The sequence below is a fragment of the Neospora caninum genome, chromosome IX (assembly GCF_000208865.1).
Source record: "Neospora caninum Liverpool complete genome, chromosome IX".
In the NCBI taxonomy this organism is placed as follows: domain Eukaryota; phylum Apicomplexa; class Conoidasida; order Eucoccidiorida; family Sarcocystidae; genus Neospora; species Neospora caninum.
This window is the reverse complement of record NC_018390.1, coordinates 599,777-616,161: the sequence shown is the minus strand read 5'-3', so window position 1 is coordinate 616,161 and position 16,385 is coordinate 599,777. Positions and strand designations below refer to the sequence as shown.

Genomic DNA, 16,385 nt, shown 5'->3' with positions numbered 1-16,385 from the left:
GACGTGAAAGAAACCCGAGGCACTTCGAATTCCTTTTTTTGCACAGACTTTTATGCCGTTCAGTGTGGCCAGCCGTTGCCTGCCACCTGTAGGTGCTTCGCTCAGCACTGGGTAATGGCGTGGTCGCGGAGCAGGGGAACGAGTCCGTGGGCTCCACGAATTGCATCATCTGGTGTAAGCTCTGTCAGTCGTGAAGATCAGTCAGTCCCCTTTGTTTTATGCGACGTGGGAAAGGCGGTATGCTTGCGGGGACCAAGCGTGTCGTAAAAGACTTCTGCGCCCACGGGACGCAGGGTCTAGTGCAAGAAACGGTCACTCTGTGTTCAGTCAGTATGACACGACCGCCCGCATTTGCTGGGGTGAGTGGCCTTGGCGAAACTCGGAAAATCATAGCGATTGAATAGACGAATATGGACATCCGCTGTCTCACGCGCTGTGTTTTCTCTGTTTCGTGGACGTTGATACATAATAACTAGCCTGATGTTACTGATTTGGCAGATGGCCTAGACTCAAGCTGCCGAGCTTCTTCGTGTGTAGTCTTTATGAGCCGCGGCGAACCGATATTCTTACCACGAGGAACCACAGCAGCAGAAGGCTGCTTACTCGGTTCTGAATTTTGAACAGTCGAATCATGAAATGGGCGCTGAAAAAAGATAAACGATGGGAAACTTCGGCTCTTCCGCAACCTCGCTCATCTGCATCGTGTTGAGTTAAGGGTGTGAGTTAAGGGTGCGTGTACCCGCGAGCTACATGGACCAGAAATTGATGCGCTTTCGCCAACTGGTTGTGGCGGGGCAGCTGTTCGAGAGGCGTCTGCGGCCTAAACTTCGGCCACGTTCCTCACGGCCCTCTCAAGATGTTTGTTTCTAGAGACTACGGTAGAAGGCCGACGGATTGGTAGCGCACGCGGGTGTCCCCCACTACAGCTTACAGAGAGATGGGCAATGGGCAACAAGCAGCGCGAACTATCGTGTCGGCAGGAGCCTGCTTCCACAAATAATCAAGCAGTTTACCACCTCAACCCTCAGCAGAAATGTCGGCTAACTCGTTTCCGGATGCGCCGCACTTGTCAGCCTGCCGCAGGCAGACGTCTTTTTCTCCTGTATGTTTTCCAACTTCATTCAGTGGACGAATGGCTTTTGCTTTCGTGGAAAGAAAGCAGTAGAGCAGTCAACTGGTGATCGGTGCGGTGTACAGCATGGATTCAGTGTCTCCGAAGCGGAGACGTCGCAGACGAAGCTGTTGCCGCACACTGATAGATGATTACTGTAACGTGACCATCCACCCTGGTATCAGTACACGGTACTTCACTCGCCACCACACAAACGTGACGGAAAATGGAAAGACACCAGAGAATACACAGACCTCAGTCCAGCTACCTAACTCGGGCTAGAAACATGACTACAAGAGCTCCTGTCAGCAAGACAGTGGCCAGTCCTGGGAAGGACACACTGTGATAAAGTGCGGATCAGCCGGTGAGTCGAAAAATATCTCCCAGGCAAGGAAACCGTGCGTGGTGGGTGACTCGCGCTATCAGTAGCTTGGCAGATCCACGCCTCCGGCCATTTTATTTTTGAGTAGTCCTCGAGAAAAGCGCGACCTACAGCACGATTGACACGCAGAGAGACAAAGATACAAGGCACCGCTGAAAGGCATTCTAACGTCTTTGTAGGTGCCGAAGGTGGAGAGGGAGAACACGGCGAAAGGGCTGCTCAGTAGACTTCCCCGCGAGCATGAATTAAACTACGCACCCATTAGTGGTGTCCCGAGAACACAGTCCGGCATGGGCACTCCATGCATTCTCGAGCCTATCCTCGGGGAACCTCCATCCTGGACTCTCCAGCACTAGGGCTCTTATCAGGCCTGCTTTGCCCCGAACTCACTTGCACACGTCGCAGGATATTCTCTCCTTTCCCGTCTGTGCGTCCTTTTCGGAGCAGTATACTGCAGAGGCCACGCAGAGCGACATCGGAACGCGACACCACAGATCCAGGCTCTGCCTTCACATTTCCCCTGGGAAACCTGGGTCATTTGCAAGTGTAGGGAACGGCAGCTTGGCCTGCGCGCGGTCCGCCTCCGCAAGCGGAGTCGACCGGCGACGCTTCACTGGCGGCCTCTCTACGAACTCGGGGTGCTCCCCGCAGAAACAGACAGCCGGGGCACACTCGGCGCGTCACAGTCCTTTTGCGACCCCCCCCTCGCTCTGTCGCACCCCCCACAACGCGCTGCATGTGATCTCCGCACGGCCTACTTGCAAGACAGCAGGAGCAAATGCAGCAGACCTCGACCGGCCTGTGATGGCAAAAGCAAACGGCCGCGTTGCTCCGTCCGCGGTGCACAGAGAGCGCGGCAATAGCAGGCCGCAAAGACACAGACGGGAAAATCCAAAAGAGGAGCAGCTGTAGAAGAGCGAGGCCGCCGTCGAGATGCGAATTGCCGCTCGTCGAGGCAGGCGCAGCCTGGGAAAACTTCAGGTGAACGCCGCGCGAGATGTCGCATAGTTGTTCCGAAATCGTCTGCACAGACAGAGACACCCACCAGCAACAGAGTCGCATGCGCCTGCCATGAGTCGAGGCGACCAGTCCCTTCACCGGAGCCTCGCCGTGCTCTGTCTGCAGTCCTCGTGGCAACAGAGCTTTGAGCGATGCCAGTCAAAAGAACTCTAGAACAACCTCTCCGCCTTTTCCTGTGTTCCCCGGCAGAGGTGCGCCCCTCGGAAACGACAGATACTACGCCTCTGAGGCGTTCGTCCAAAGTATCGCACATTGGAGACTCTCCGAAACGCGGGATCCGTCCACGAACCTCCAGAGATGTCGAGTTCACACATACGGCCCCTGCGATGTATGCCGCTGTGCCTGTAAGTACCGGCTTTATGTGGCGCGTGGGAGCTCCGGTACTGAGCGACTTACAGAAGGGTTCGGGCAAAGCGCACAGCAGTCGATGACGATGTTCTGCAAGAAACACGAGGCGCACACGCCAAGCTAAGTCAAGGCTCCGTCGCGACGATCGCCGACAACTCGGTACAACGTCCCTGAATTTGCTCGACTGTCCGCCTCGCTGTGGACAGCGGGCGCGAAGCTGCGAGCTCATGGCTCGCTAGGACTCTTGGAAACGTGAAAGCAGACTGTCACGCTGAGTCGCAGAGCTCCGGGCTCCCTCCTGCGCCTCCCCCCCGGAGGGAGCCTCCCGTCGGAGACTACTCGTTCCAACAAGTGGAGATGCAAACTACGGTGGCGGAAAGCTTGAGCACTATCTCTGTGCTTCTGTCTGTGCAACGGGATCGAGCAGTGGAGCGTCCGAAGGCACAGAGAACTCGCCGCCCCGAGTTGGCGTTTTCTGCGGAGCCAACGAGACATGCAGACGAACTCCTTTGGCTGCGGCGAAGGCCAGATTCATGAGCGGCATGTACTGCGAGGAATAGGAGCGATCGAGTGACCCGTCGAGGAGGAGGACGCGTCGCTCAGGCGGCCTCGCACTGCGTTTTGCCACCTTGTTGAGATCTGCAGCGCACAGCACGCAGATTCACAGTCGAGTCCTGTACGCGAAGACTCTGCGAGGCGCGTGTGAACCTCCTCTAGCCCTGAGGAGGCGCGCGCCCCGTGCTCGCAAAACGGCAAGAGACGCGCGACCGCTTCGACCGGAAGGACGCCCCGCCCTCCTTACAGCAAAGAGCGAGGGAAAGAGCCCCCGCGAGCATCGAGTCTTCACCGCAGAGAGATCTTCCCGACGCGCCGACGGCGTCCACGTGGCCGCCGCCTGGCGGAGCACCGGCGGGCGCCGCACGCGTCTCCCCCTCTGGGGTTTCTGTCGTGGCTACGGCAGCACAGGCCGCCTCAGTTCGTTCTGTCTTGAGGCGTTTCACTCTGTCGGAGGCACCTGGTCACAGCGCACGAGAAAAGACACATTTAGGCAAAAGGGGAGAACTTGAAGCTCCACCAAAGGTGCGCCCTCGTGTTCTCACAGAGAGAACGAGAGACCGGTGGAGAGACAACACCTCTCCGCGTCGGTTTGTCTCCGCAGGACGGTGAGAGTGTGGCGCGCGGCGAAAAAACACCAGCCGAGCTCGAGCTCGCCCGCGAGGGTTCGGCGTGATTTTCTGCCATCGACACGCACGCGCGTGTGGGGCGTCTCGTGAAGGAAGGACAAACGCCCTAGTCTGGGTTGTCTCTCGAGAGCAGTCGCGCACATCCGCTGTCCCGCCGGCGCGGAAAGCCGCCGGGAACGCCCGTGTGCAGTGGAGGCGCGGACTGCCGCGCGCGAAGGCTTTCCCGGCTTCCCTGCTCCTCCCCCGTGTGGAAGAACCGTGCTGACCTTCTGGACGGCGCTCCCCGCCAGCGTCGCGCTCGGCCTTCACGCCCTTCACGTCCCGCCCCGGCGAAGAGAGCGGCAAGTTGGCGGCGAACTGCGCCACGCGCGTCATCATGGTGGTGAAGAAGCCGCCTAGCCCGGCCGCCTCGACCAGAAGATTCGGCACACGACCCGAGACCAGCACTGCGCTGCACACAGGGCGCGCACAAAGAGGACAGCGCGACGGGGTTCGCGGGGTCCGCCCAGACGGGGGGGGTAGCGCAGCGGTCGCGGTGCTGCGGCGGCCAGCGCGCGGCGGGCCGACGCCCCGCGGGAGACCAGAGACAGAGAGCGGCAGCGAGACGAGAGGGGAGGCACGGGGGAAGCGACGAGCAGCGAGAGAGGCGACCAGACAGACGGCCAAGCGTACCTCGTTCGCTCGTTCATTGCCACAACGGCCACCTCGCTGCACGGCGTGAGGAGCGTGAGAGCCCGGACGAAGCCGCAGAGAGCACCTGAAGCGTCGCGGAAGGCGGGAACCCCGCGAAAAACACAGTTCACAGGGCCTCGGCGTGAGAGCACGCATGCGGCGAGTTGCGTCTTTTTGAGCAGGCCGAGGAGACTGCTCAGACGCAGGGAACTGCCAGCGACGGAAACACGAGCAGGAAGAGTTCCGCAGCTTCTAAAACCTTGCGGGCCTGCTTCCGCTCACACAAGTCGTGGCGGCGCTCAAGACGCCTAGTGCACACTGCTCGCAACGCGCCAGGCTGTCCAGGCTCGACGCCCCTCCTCTCTCTGTCTCCCAACGAAATGCGTCACTTCTCTGTCGAAATCCCGTTTTTTCGTCAGCAACGATAAGCGGAGTTCTATGTCTTCTGCGAGCGGATCCGCAACGTCGGGGCACGTCGCTGGTTGGGCTGAGGATCCCCCTCTCCGAGGTTCGCACGGCGCTCGTGCTTCGGCAAACGGCTGTGCGCGATGCGTGTCCAACTTTTCTGGAGGTTCGAACGTTTAGAGGCAACCTACACTCGAGAAAGCTAAGGAAAGCCTGGAGCGGCGGCTTCTCGGATTCGGCGTTTGCGCCTTTCGGCCCCCCCGCGGCCTTCTTCGCGGCCTTGTCCTTGTCGTCCTTGCGGAAGGCGAAGTGTCGGTTTCTCCAGACACGCCCATTCAAATCGACGACAATCACCACGGCGGAATCGCACATGGAGAGGCGCGCAGCGGAGCCTGGCGTCTCCGGCGGCTTCAGGGGCGGCGAAGGTAGCGCCTGACTGGCCGATTTCCTCCGTGCGCCGAGCGAGCTCTCTGCGCTTGCCCCTGTTCGCGCGGTCTCCGCCGTCAGAAGTCCGGAAGCTTCCGCGGGTGCGTCTCGCGGAGCTGCGTGCGTGCTCGGGCCTGAACGAGCGGCGCGGAGAACCAGGCAGTCCGCCGGGACCAGCCTGGAAGCCTCTGGAGCGGGGCGAGAAGACGGAGACGCAGGCTGCTCTCTCTTCACGCGCTCCCCGACTGGAAGGGCGCAGCCTGGGACTGGATTCAGACCCAAGGAAGGAGCGGTGCGAGCAGCCGAAAGCGGCCCGACCCCCGCACCCTCCCCGTTCTTCTCTTCGGCGCCCGAAGCTTCAGCTCCACCGACCAAGCTCGAAGACAGGTGAGAAGAAGAAGAAGAAGAAGAAGAAGAAGGGGGCAAGTCCCCGGAAGGAGGGTCGGGTGGCTGCATTGGAGACGACATTGGAGCGGAGAGAAGAATGGAGGGAGGAGGCGCTAGAAGGCACTGGAGTGAACTGCGAGAGAGCCGAGACGTTGCGGGTTCCGCAACCTCGCTGGAATGCAGAGAAAGACGTAAAAAGTGGTGTGAAGAGAAAAGAGGCGTGAGACAGCCAGAAAAACGGACGACGCCGACAGAGCCAAGGAGCACAGGAGCCGTAGCGCACGTGCGACGCAACGTCACCTCAGCGTGAAAAGCGAGACCAGGAGACCGAGGAGACAGATGGACTGCGGATGTAGAAGAAAACGCGAAGGAGAGAGAGTTTTGAAGGAATCAAGACGGGCAGAAAGCTGCAGCATTGGATCCCAGTGCTACAAAGCCCGCGAGCATTCACGGTCTCTCGGCTCCTCTCCCGGGAAAAAGGTTCGCTCCTTTCAGAGAGAAGCTAAATCGGCAGTCGGAGCGGCGCAGTCGGGACGATGAAAAAGGGAAATATGCCTGGCTCTCCGTCCCTCTGAAAGTACTGTCTCCGCGGCCGCATGCAGGAGACACAGGCCTCGTGTACATCGCGAGTGCTGCTGGCTGACCGGCAGACAGGGCTCTCAATTTCCACTGCGTCAATCGCCGCGAGACGACCCTCGAGGACGCCGCAGGAAAGCGGAAAGCAAAGAGAGGAGAGGCGCCGACAGGCTGTAGGCTCGGCGGCGCCGGAGTCACATTGTCACAATCGTTCCTCGACCGTGCTCTGGGCTGCGTTCGACACATCTGTTTGCCCGTTCGATATGGAAAGCGACGAATCGTCTTCCCCGCCGTGATCGTGTGAAGCGAAGGCGGCTGCGAATCTCTTCCGGCCTTTTCTGCGTTGGCCGCCAGAGAATCGTGGAGCTCTCCGACTGCCTTAAACGCAGAGAGCAAGGCCGCGCACGCAACGCTCGCGCATGCAACCGAGAAGAAAAGGTGGGCTAGGAAAAAGACACTGCAGATACGCGCGTGGAACCGCGAAGCAGCTTCCGCGTCCGCGCGCGCATCTTTCTGGAGATTTCGCGTCGGGTGAGTTCCAGTTCCTTCTGGTCCCAACACAGCGAGAAAGCATCTCTCTGGAGGCTTTGATTGAACGCGCGGCGACTTTCTGGGACAAGCTCCGACTTTTTGACACACGCGAGCCCCGGTTCAGCCGTTCCGATCTTTCGTCCGGTTCTCCGCAGCTGTCGCCTCTTTTTCCCAGTTCCGTTTCTTCTCCTCTACAACGATTGCTCGACTTCGCCCCTCCCTTTCTCCGCCTCGTGGTGAACCGAGCCTGCGAGGGACACAGCAAAGGCACGACTGGTGACCGTCCGTCTGGGAAAGAGATCCGGTCTTTTCCGGTTTCATCTTTTCCATGGTCACTTTCAAAACCCGCTGCAAGTTCGCAAGAGAACGCTCGATCTCGATCATGGGGGGCGTGCAAACACAACGCGCCTCCGGACAACATGGGCCGGCCGCAGCGGATCCTCCCTAGCCAGAGACGCCTCTTGAGGCCCCGCGCGTGCTATGCCCGCCTCTCGCTCGATTCTTCCGTGACTGCTCCTGTCGCTCTTCTTCTCCAGTTTCCTCGCCGTGTCCCTCGAAGAGCCGGTCTTGCTTTTGGCGCGGGACTCTTTCGCGCGGTCGTGACGCAGGATCCACGTCCTTCGATCGAACAGGCTGCCGGCGGTTATGCTCTCTCGTGCGCCTGGTGGGCCGTGTGCCCTGGACTGCTGAGGCTTCTTCGCGGGGCGCGGGTTCTCGCTACCCGTGGCGAGGCCAAACGCGTGAACTGAAGGCGGTCGGCGCGTTTCGTCGCTTGGCGCACCGCGCCGCCATCTGAAAAGAAATGCGGCACACACTCCGTGACTTCCGGACGAACGCCTCTTCTCGCCGTCGTCTCGCCCTCTGACACCGAGAAAGGTTCTGTGTCTGGTGCTCTGCTCCTGTCGAGGGACTTCGACAAGAATCCTCGACGATGGCTCCTCTCCCAGCGCCTTTCGCCGGGCTGTCCGCCCGTGGTCTGGCGAAGGCCGTGCGGCGGAAACTGAGGAGCGCCGCGCGTCGCATCTCCGACTCGGCTTTCTGTCGTTTCTGCTCCTTCGTCGCCCACGCTTCTCAGGCTGCTGCGCGGCGGCCCTCCGCGTCTCTGCTTCATCGCTGTGCCGTTCTGGGCCACCACCGGGAAGACTGCGACGCGAACTGTCCCTCTACGCGGGAGAAGTGTCCCGAGAGTCTCCTGCCGCACGCTTCTGGGGTCTCTGCGCCTGCCGGTGCGTCGTGTGCGGCGCAGCCGGATGCCGCCGCTGTACGTACACCGCAGAAGGCAGGCGGACGGTCGATCGTCGCTCAGTTGCTTGGCCGTTTCTCGCGGTTCACGTGCTGTGGAGTGGTCAGCAAAAGTCTTCGTTTCCTCGCCCGCTTGCTTCCTTCTCTGGCCGTTCTGTTGTTCGCCGTCGCCACGCTTGTCTACTTTGTGTACGTGCAGCCTGCAATCTGCATCCCGGACGCCGACTCCGAAGACGCCTTCCCCCTCCTTCTCCCGCCTCTTCAACTCCGGCTGTCGCTCCAGGCGCAGCGCGGGGGCGCCTCCGAGGGTGCGGAGAGTTCGGCTGCAAACGCCGAGCAAGTGCGTCTCTTGAACGCGGCGTTCTGGGCAAACCCCGTTCTGGCGGCGGTTCAGGACTTGCAGGCAGTGCCGCTGTGCACGTTTCTCAGTGTGTTCCTGCTCCTGAATGCGCTGTACAACTTTTACTTCGCCTGTGCAGTCGATCCTGGCCGCCCCCCCGTCCTCGTGGCGAAACGCGAGGACAACGGCGTCACGGAAGAAGTCTTCGTGTACACAACGGAGCGCGGGGAGACGGAAACCGCGTCGTTCACCTTGTCCCCTTCGTCCAGTCCTGCCGCTCCGGGCGCGTCGGTCGACAGCTCGTGGCCGCGCTGCGCCTCGCCACGCCGTGCAGCCACGCCCCGTCTCAGCCCGAGTAGGACTCGCCCCGTTCCGCCTCCGGCAGCAGCGCCGAGCCTGGGGGAGATCGAGGCGAGTCTTGCTCCGGATGAGGCGCGCCAGGCGCGGACACCTCCGTTCACTCCCGCGACAGCCGCGTCTTCTCCAGGCGCGTCCGGCGAGCTCGTGCAGAAGCCAGTGCCGCGACGAGACCGACGAGAGGACGCGGCGCGCGGAACGCCGGACCCAAGTTTCGGGGAGGGCCCGAGCGCTCCGGACGACGTCGGCGACTTCGGCGACTTCGAGGCAGACGTTCGGTTTCTGCTCCCCGCTTCTCGAGCGCTGCGTCCCGTGCAGAGCTACGCAGCCCAGCGCGCTGGGGGCTCCTCGCCCGGGCGCACCTCTTCGCTTCGCCCGATCCGCTCTCCGGCCTCGTCTTCCCCGTCTCATCCTTCGTCTGCTGTTCCCTGTTCCTCTCCGCTGCCTTCTCCGGGACCGCGCGCATCTGGGCGGCGAGACGCTTCGGCGCTCTGTGCGGGCGGCCAGCTGACGTCTCGCCTGGTCCCTCACTGCGTGAAGTGCGGGGCAGTGAAGCCGCCGCGAAGCCATCACTGCCGGATTTGCAATCGGTGCGTGCTGAAGCAAGATCACCACTGTCCGTGGCTGAATCAGTGTGTAGGCCTGCACAACTACCGCTTCTTCTTCCTCTTTGTGTTTTTCCTCTTCCTCCTCATCGTCCACACGCTCTGGGTAATGCGCTTCTCTCTGTACGGCGCCTTCGCCTTCCGGAAGATCGTCGCCGAAAGCCGCGCACACCATGCACGGCTCCTCTCCGAGCAGTTTGCCATCGTGCGCCGCATGCAAGTCCTCCAGGCGGAGGGCCGGGCACCCGTGCGCAGCCTGATCGGCGAAGACGGAGAAGGCGCTTTCCTCGCGGCTGTGGAGAGTCTGCGCCGCCGGCCGCCTTCGGGGAGGGAGGAAACTGCGGGGGGCCGAGAAGGAAGCTTCTTTTCTCTCGGCCGACTCCTCCGCCTCCCGTTCTGGTTTCACGCCTTTCTCCTGTCCTTTGCGGAGGGAGACGCCGACGACGCGGTCGCGTGGCGAGGCGAGGAAGTCCCGGACGACGCGGTCTGGGCACTCGTGAAGGAACTGGAAGAGACGCTCCAGACGAGACACGAAGCGGCGCTGCGCGACGCGCCAGACTTGGCGCGACAGGTCGCGGCCGCGCGGTCCCCAGAGGAGTCGGAGCTGCGGGGTGACGTGTCTTCTCCCCGCGTGGCAAGCGCAGTCGAAGATGCAGCCACAGAGGCTTTGAAGCTGGCGAGGCGCCTCGCCAGGCAACGCATCGGCCCGATTCCGTACGCGTTTCGGACCCTGGTCGTCGTGGAGCGAATTCTGCAACACCAACGGGAGGCAGCCGCCATCCTCGACAGACAGCGCGAGAGACGCAAGAGCGAAGGCGACGCAACCGAGGACGAACGGGAAACGTCCTGGAGAGACCCCGCCTGGTGGCTGTGGCAAACGTGGGAAAGACAGGCGATTCTGTTCCTCGGGCTCCTCACGCTGAACGTCGGCGTAGCCATCACGGCGCTCGTCTTCTTCCACGTCTACCTTCTCCTCGGAAACCAAACAACAATCGAAATGCAGGTAAGCACAAACTCCCCCTCTCAGATCCAAGCAGCATCCGATCTGCCGGACCTCGACCCACGCCGCAAGACCTTTCAGAAACGTACGCCGATGAGATGCATCGTATACAAACACAGAGAGCTACATATATATATAAATATGTGGATGTAGATGTGTGGGTGGATGTGTTTGTTTTTTAGGAATGCTTGCGTGTGTGTTTGGGTTTTGGCTCTTTGTATTGCAGTCGCAGTTTTTCCTTTGTGTGTGAGGGTGGTCGGGAGGCACGGGCAAAAAGACGCGTGCGCTCCTGGTGTGAAGTGCTCTGCATGCGAGGTTTTTCGAAATCGCCAGGAGACTCAGCGCAGATCTGGTGTGTTTGAATTGCTGGTCTTCAGCGGAACTGCGCTACTCGGCGGAGACTGTGCAGTCTCTCCGCAGCCGCTCCCAGCTCGTCATCGCCCGCACCGTCTGCTGGCCCGAGCCCCAGTTCAGGGTATTCTCTGCCGTCTGCCGTGCCGCCGTCGGAGGTTGGCGTCTCCCCTTCTCTCTCGTCCTTCTCTTCGTCGTCTCCGCCTTGGCAAAACGTCGTCGAGCCTTCCAGCGCAGCGCCTTCGAAGGCGCCGAGCTGTGCGCATGCACTTCCGGAGTCGGATCTTCTGGGGCGCGTGGAGCCGCGCGACCTTTCGCTTCTCGGGTTTTTTCTGCTGTTTCTGAGGTCCTCGAGTCCGTCTGCGCTCCTACCCTTCCACAAAGGCCTGCGAGAGAACTTCCGGGAAGTCTTTGGTCCGTCGCCGTTTCCTCTCTTCCTCTTTCCGTTTCTGGCGCGTCCGCCCGAGCGATCTGTCGAGGAGATCCTGGGGAGAGCCGAGACTGAGCAAGGTGCGCGCGCCTCGTGTGCGGGGGGCGAGAACCTTTTCCGCAGCGCCGCTCTTCAGTTGGTGGCTGCCGACGCTCCTCGGCGCCTGTCCGTCTGGTGCTTGAACCTTCTGCAGGGGTTCAGACAAGCTGCGCGCGCTGGAAGTCTGCCCAGATTTGGTTTTCAAGAAAAGCAACGCTCCGGTTAAATCGATCGTCCCGCGTTAGACGCGCCGATTGTGTTGTTTTGTGTCGAGCGGCGCCGTACCCCGGCAGCAACTGAGAGAGTGTGCCTGCTGCGTAGACTCTCTCCAATGTGAGACACCAGTCACTTGTGAAACAGCAGTCTACCTAGCGTGATCAAGAAGAGCGTCGTCCGTATATTTTGAGCTGAAGGCGGGGAGAGGCGCGTGGACACGTATCCTATTCTCTTATATCAGAGTTCCAAGAGAATGTGGCAAGAGAGTGTGGGGCACTATTAAGGAAAGGCGGCACGTGTTTCCTTTTTTTGAAACGGCGGAGAGCGGCCAGCTGCGCGCGTTCGCTTCGTCAGACATCCCTCTTTTCAGGGGAGTCTCCGGCAGCTAGATGGCGGCGTGTCTTCTTCGCTGAGCAAGGCGCAGGAACGGGGGACGCGCCCGAGGCGGGGAGAGAGGGGGGACAGCAGGGGAGAAAACTTCGGGGAGCAAAAAACGAGACGCATCCTGGAGGGGACGACCGTGGAAAACAAGGGAAAATTAGAAAAGTTTTTCTCCCGCTTTTTCGAGGGTGAAAAGAGCGCCCAAGGAACAGTCTCCCGCGCACGGCGCCCCAGGCCCCGCGCTCCAGAACCACCTGCTGTGTTCAGATCCGCTTACGAGCCTACCTTTCACATGCACATATGATCCTCTGACATTGGCGAATTCAAAATCGGAACACGCATCGTCCACTGCGATGCACCACGTTGATTCAGCACTCCACCTGGAGTTTCCCTCCCCTGCTCTGGCCATGAGGCGGGCGTGCGCACAGGCGACACACAGTTGCAATCCTTAAACCCACGCTGTCTATACTCAAATACACACAAATATATACCTCTATATAAGTAGTCCTTGAGGTCTTCCCTCTGCGTCTCAAAAAAAAGATACACGCACAAGTGTCTACATCTGGGTGACCCGAAAAAAAGGTGCGCCTCCATGTAAATGAGAACCGCGAAGGGGGAAGCCTGAGAAGAAAGGTCTTCGCGTGCGTTTCCCGGTCGCGTTTTCGGCGCCGTTCTCAGCCGTGAACGCGCAGTCAGCGGGGAAGCCGCGACGCGCTCGCGCGGGCTGGATTTCGTGCGGCACAAAAAACAATCTCCTCTCCCCCGACATGAGGCTCTCGGCGTCAGGGGAGGCGCGAAAAGAAATGACACACGAAGCGGCTCTGAGACTCCGCGCGCAGCGCACTCGCATCGCAGGAGCAAGCGCGGGAAAAAGTCGGAAAACAGAGAGAATGGGAACTCCCCTGCGAGTAGCCTGGTTCGCTCGTTTCTCTCTTTTTTCTCTCGAGCCTCCAGTTTGGACTCCCGCGCGGGTGCCCGCCCCTTGCACTCTCCTCTCGGGAGGCTCGGCAACCCGGCTCCTGTCTCCCTCTCTGCAGATGCAACTTTTCGCGTCATACCACGCTTCCGCGTCTGCGACTCGGGCCTCACCCCTCGCATCGCCTGCTTCCGAGAGGGTGGTCGAACTTCGCCAAGACGTCCACCGGGGTCGCACCGCGCGCGCGCGCGCCTGCCTGCCTCTCTGGCCTCGTTCGACTGTCGAGTCCCTCACGAGCATCGCAGGCGCGCAACATCTTCTTGATACACGCCGTACGCGGTTTCTTCCAAGCGAGAGCCGCTCCGTCGCGAGCGCTGCGGCCTCTTGAACACCGGATTCGAGCGCACGCCTTGGCCTTTCTCGCCCGTCTCGCTGGGCGACATTCCCGAGGTTCTGCCTGTGCCCCGCGCGGAGGCCTGCCGCGTGCGCTCGGAGTCGCTCCTCCGCTCGAGTCCCGTGCCTGCAATGCCTCCGCTCTCGTGCACGCGCGCGTTCCCGCTGGAAGCCCCGGCGCGGTCTCCGGGGGCTGCGTGCGGCCTCGGCCCATCCGCGGCCCCGACTGTCTCCGCCGCGCCGTGGAGCCCAGAGCCCTCGGGGCTGCCGCTCGGATAGTCCTTCTCTCTGGAGACTACGCGCCGCGGCGCAGTCCTCGCCATAGACAAGCTACCGCGCGCCCGCGCCGCCGAGAAGCGGCTGCCTGGCGCTGCATGCACTCCCGCGTCGGTGGGGCCTTCGGAGGTCCGCGGCCGCGCCTGCACGCGGCCGAACGCAGGCGTCAGAGGAGCCTTGGAGGGAAGCGACGGCGAAGTTTGCGACTGCGACGGCATGGGAGACAAGTCGCTCTCTGTAAAGAGGCAGCGGAAGAAAGCAACACACGCAGGAAACACATATGCGTCGAGAACGAAACTCCCCGCGCCGACGCCGCCCGACGCCCCGTGCCACGCTTTCGAAAAGAAAGAGACGACAGAAAGAAGACAGAGGGGGGATACTCGAGAGAGAAATTCGAGCGGCAAAGAGACAGGAGACGACGGCTGGGGTGGAAACGAGAGGGAAAAGACGCGCGCCCTGTTTTCCCTGGGTGGGGAGAGAAAGGACGCACAAAATATAATGGAGAGAGGAAGTCCTCGTGTGTGTGCACAGAAAGACGCGAGAGAGCATAGGCAAAGGCAGAAGAGGCGCGAGGGGTGCGTGAGCGCTGTGAAACGACCGCAGTTTTTTCACACGGAGGGAATGCAAGATGAGAAACGGACGAGGAAAACGAGCGAGGAAAGACAAGCACTCTCGGCCGATGGGTAGGGTTCGGGAAACGCGAAAAAGAGAGAGCGGCCGGTAGGGTGTCGACTTCTTTTGATCTCTTCCAGAAGGCGCGAAGCATGCACATTATCTTTCCCGGCTCGACTTGTTCTTCGTGGTTTTTCACGGAATTCCGACTCAACCACATCCTGGCCTATCTCCATTCAGGAGCACGACAATCGGCTTTCCACGTTCGCTTTCTCATTTGGTGTTTCGAGACCGACCGAGGCCTTGCAGCGAGAAAGCCGTGCCGAATCCCATCTCCACGGAGTCGAGGACCGCGATGCTGAGGCTAGACCCGTTGTGCACGCACATCTCGGCGTTGCAGAGCGAAATCCGTCTGCGAGCAAAAGAAGGAAAAGAAAGCGCGCCTCTCTCTCCATTCGCCAGTGCTCTTCACGCTTCGGCCCCTCCACATCGCACAGACTCGCGCAGCCGAACAGTGCGAATGTCCTGCTGGCTTAAAGAGGGTGTCCAGCCAACTAAGAACCTTCAGTGACAGACAGTCACAGAACGCGATAAAGCACGACGACGAAGGCGGACTTCGTGCTTCAGTCTAAGGGTAAAGAGTCGATCGCAACTGCGACATCACGTGCTCCTGTGTAAGATGAGATGACGGCTCAAGGTGGAAGGTGCGACGGTGGGCGTATAGAGTGATGGCTCTACGCACAGCGACAGATCGACGCGGGGATCGGGATCCGCCACAGACCTTTCTGGCCTCGGGGCACATGGACTGCCCTGAAAACGGGAGCTGGGGCCTTCCTGCGCAGCTGGTAACGACGAGAAATGTTCTGAGCTCACCGACAAAGACTCCGAGGCAACAGCCGTCCCGTCTTTCCATCTGCCCAGGTTTCTGCGAGGAGAAAAACACGACACAGCAAACGAACGAAACAGGAGTTGCGCACGCGCTCTCTCCCCTCGCGTTCTCCCCCCTCGTGTACTTTCCTCTCTTTTCTCTCCCTCGCGAATCTTCCTCTCCTTTCCCCTTCCGTGAGACTCACCGATTTGGAGCCAGGGGTGGTTGAGCGCTTCAGTGGCGGTTGGCCGGTTGAGGAAGTTTTTCGTCAGCAGTTGTTTGCACAAGTCGACGGCATCGGAGCGCGGCTTGTAATCGCCGTCGTCGATCTGCCCCCAGCTGCCTTGGTCCTGCGCTCGGGTCTCTTCACTCTCTGCTTCCGCCCCGCGCGGCGACAGGCCGGCCGAGCTCGGAAAACCGTTCAATTCGAGTGTTCTCTCGCCCTGTCCCTCTTTTTCCTCGCCCTTTTGTCCCCTTCTCCACGCCGAAGAGTCCCCGCCGTGGGCGACTTTGGAGTCGGTGGAGCTGTCGCGGGTGTCTCTCTCGACTCTTTTGGAGTTTGAGAAGGCGGCAGCGGGCGATCCAGGAAAAGGCACAGTTTCGAAGCGCCGTCTCGCAGGACTGCTGCAACGCTCCTCTCGGCAGACGTCACCCTCCTCGGGCCAGGCGCCGATCGCGTTTCTCGCGGGGTCGGCCGCACCCTGGAGATTCTCCGTGGAAAAGGCGAGGCAGTCGGCAGTCCGCGAAGCCAGGTCGCGAGTCGGCGTGTACGTCCACGCGGGCTCTTCTTCGATGATGCTCTTGAAAAGGTGAAACGTGTCCGAGGCAACAAAGGGTAGTCGCCCAAAGAGGAAAACGTACAGAATCACGCCGACCGCCCAAATGTCGACTTTCCGCCCGTAGTTCCCAATCAACATCTCCGGCGCGAGGTACGAACTCGATCCACACGCGTCCTTCAGCAGCGCCCTAGCGGGCACGCGGCAGGCCAGCCTGGGAAACGGGAAGACGAAAGAAAGCAGAAAAAAAAGCACACAGGTCCAGGAGGTACGCCAAGTGCAATCAAGAGGTGAGTGGATCCGTGAGAGCCCCGGATTCTGCACTTGCGCATGTCCTTGTCTCGCGAACTCGCTCGCGCCGTACGGAAGGCGCAGATCGGATTTCGCGTGTCACCCTACGGACGAGAAGTGGAGAACCGGTCGAAAAACACACGCGCCGATCCCTTTGGGCCTCCCGACGTCGCGCGTACAAAACGAGGTGCCGGGGATAAACTCGAGCAGGGACGCGAATCGCGAGATTCTTCCCCTCGGAGAACCGTCT

General features: G+C 60.8%; 3 protein-coding genes across 3 annotated transcripts in view; 1 reads left to right on the top strand and 2 right to left on the bottom strand.

Moving 5' to 3' along the window:
- Positions 1 to 1,533: 1,533 nt before the first annotated feature.
- On the bottom strand, positions 1,534 to 6,004 carry NCLIV_039130 (hypothetical protein; the record flags this gene model as incomplete). The annotated part of the gene is made up of 9 exons (XM_003880822.1): positions 1,534 to 1,600; positions 1,884 to 1,944; positions 2,252 to 2,516; positions 2,910 to 2,951; positions 3,367 to 3,500; positions 3,664 to 3,876; positions 4,312 to 4,496; positions 4,718 to 4,802; positions 5,314 to 6,004. 9 exons carry the CDS (start codon positions 6,002 to 6,004, stop codon positions 1,534 to 1,536), a joined length of 1,743 nt encoding a protein of 580 aa, XP_003880871.1.
- Positions 6,005 to 7,973: 1,969 nt separating this feature from the next.
- Positions 7,974 to 11,632, top strand: NCLIV_039120 (putative zinc finger DHHC domain-containing protein; the record flags this gene model as incomplete). Its single annotated transcript, XM_003880821.1, has 2 exons — positions 7,974 to 10,589; positions 10,964 to 11,632. The coding sequence occupies 2 exons, from the start codon at positions 7,974 to 7,976 to the stop codon at positions 11,630 to 11,632; spliced, it is 3,285 nt and encodes a 1,094-aa protein (XP_003880870.1).
- A 1,577-nt stretch (positions 11,633 to 13,209) lies between these two features.
- Positions 13,210 to 16,385, bottom strand: part of NCLIV_039110 (putative Atypical MEK-related kinase (incomplete catalytic triad)) — a gene marked incomplete at both ends in the record, with an annotated part of 6,711 nt that continues 3,535 nt past the window's right edge. The window contains 4 exons of the mRNA XM_003880820.1: positions 13,210 to 13,823; positions 14,497 to 14,612; positions 15,074 to 15,125; positions 15,274 to 16,058. Of these exons, the coding sequence (XP_003880869.1) occupies positions 13,210 to 13,823; positions 14,497 to 14,612; positions 15,074 to 15,125; positions 15,274 to 16,058 (1,567 nt within the window). The remainder of the gene's footprint in view (positions 13,824 to 14,496; positions 14,613 to 15,073; positions 15,126 to 15,273; positions 16,059 to 16,385) is intronic.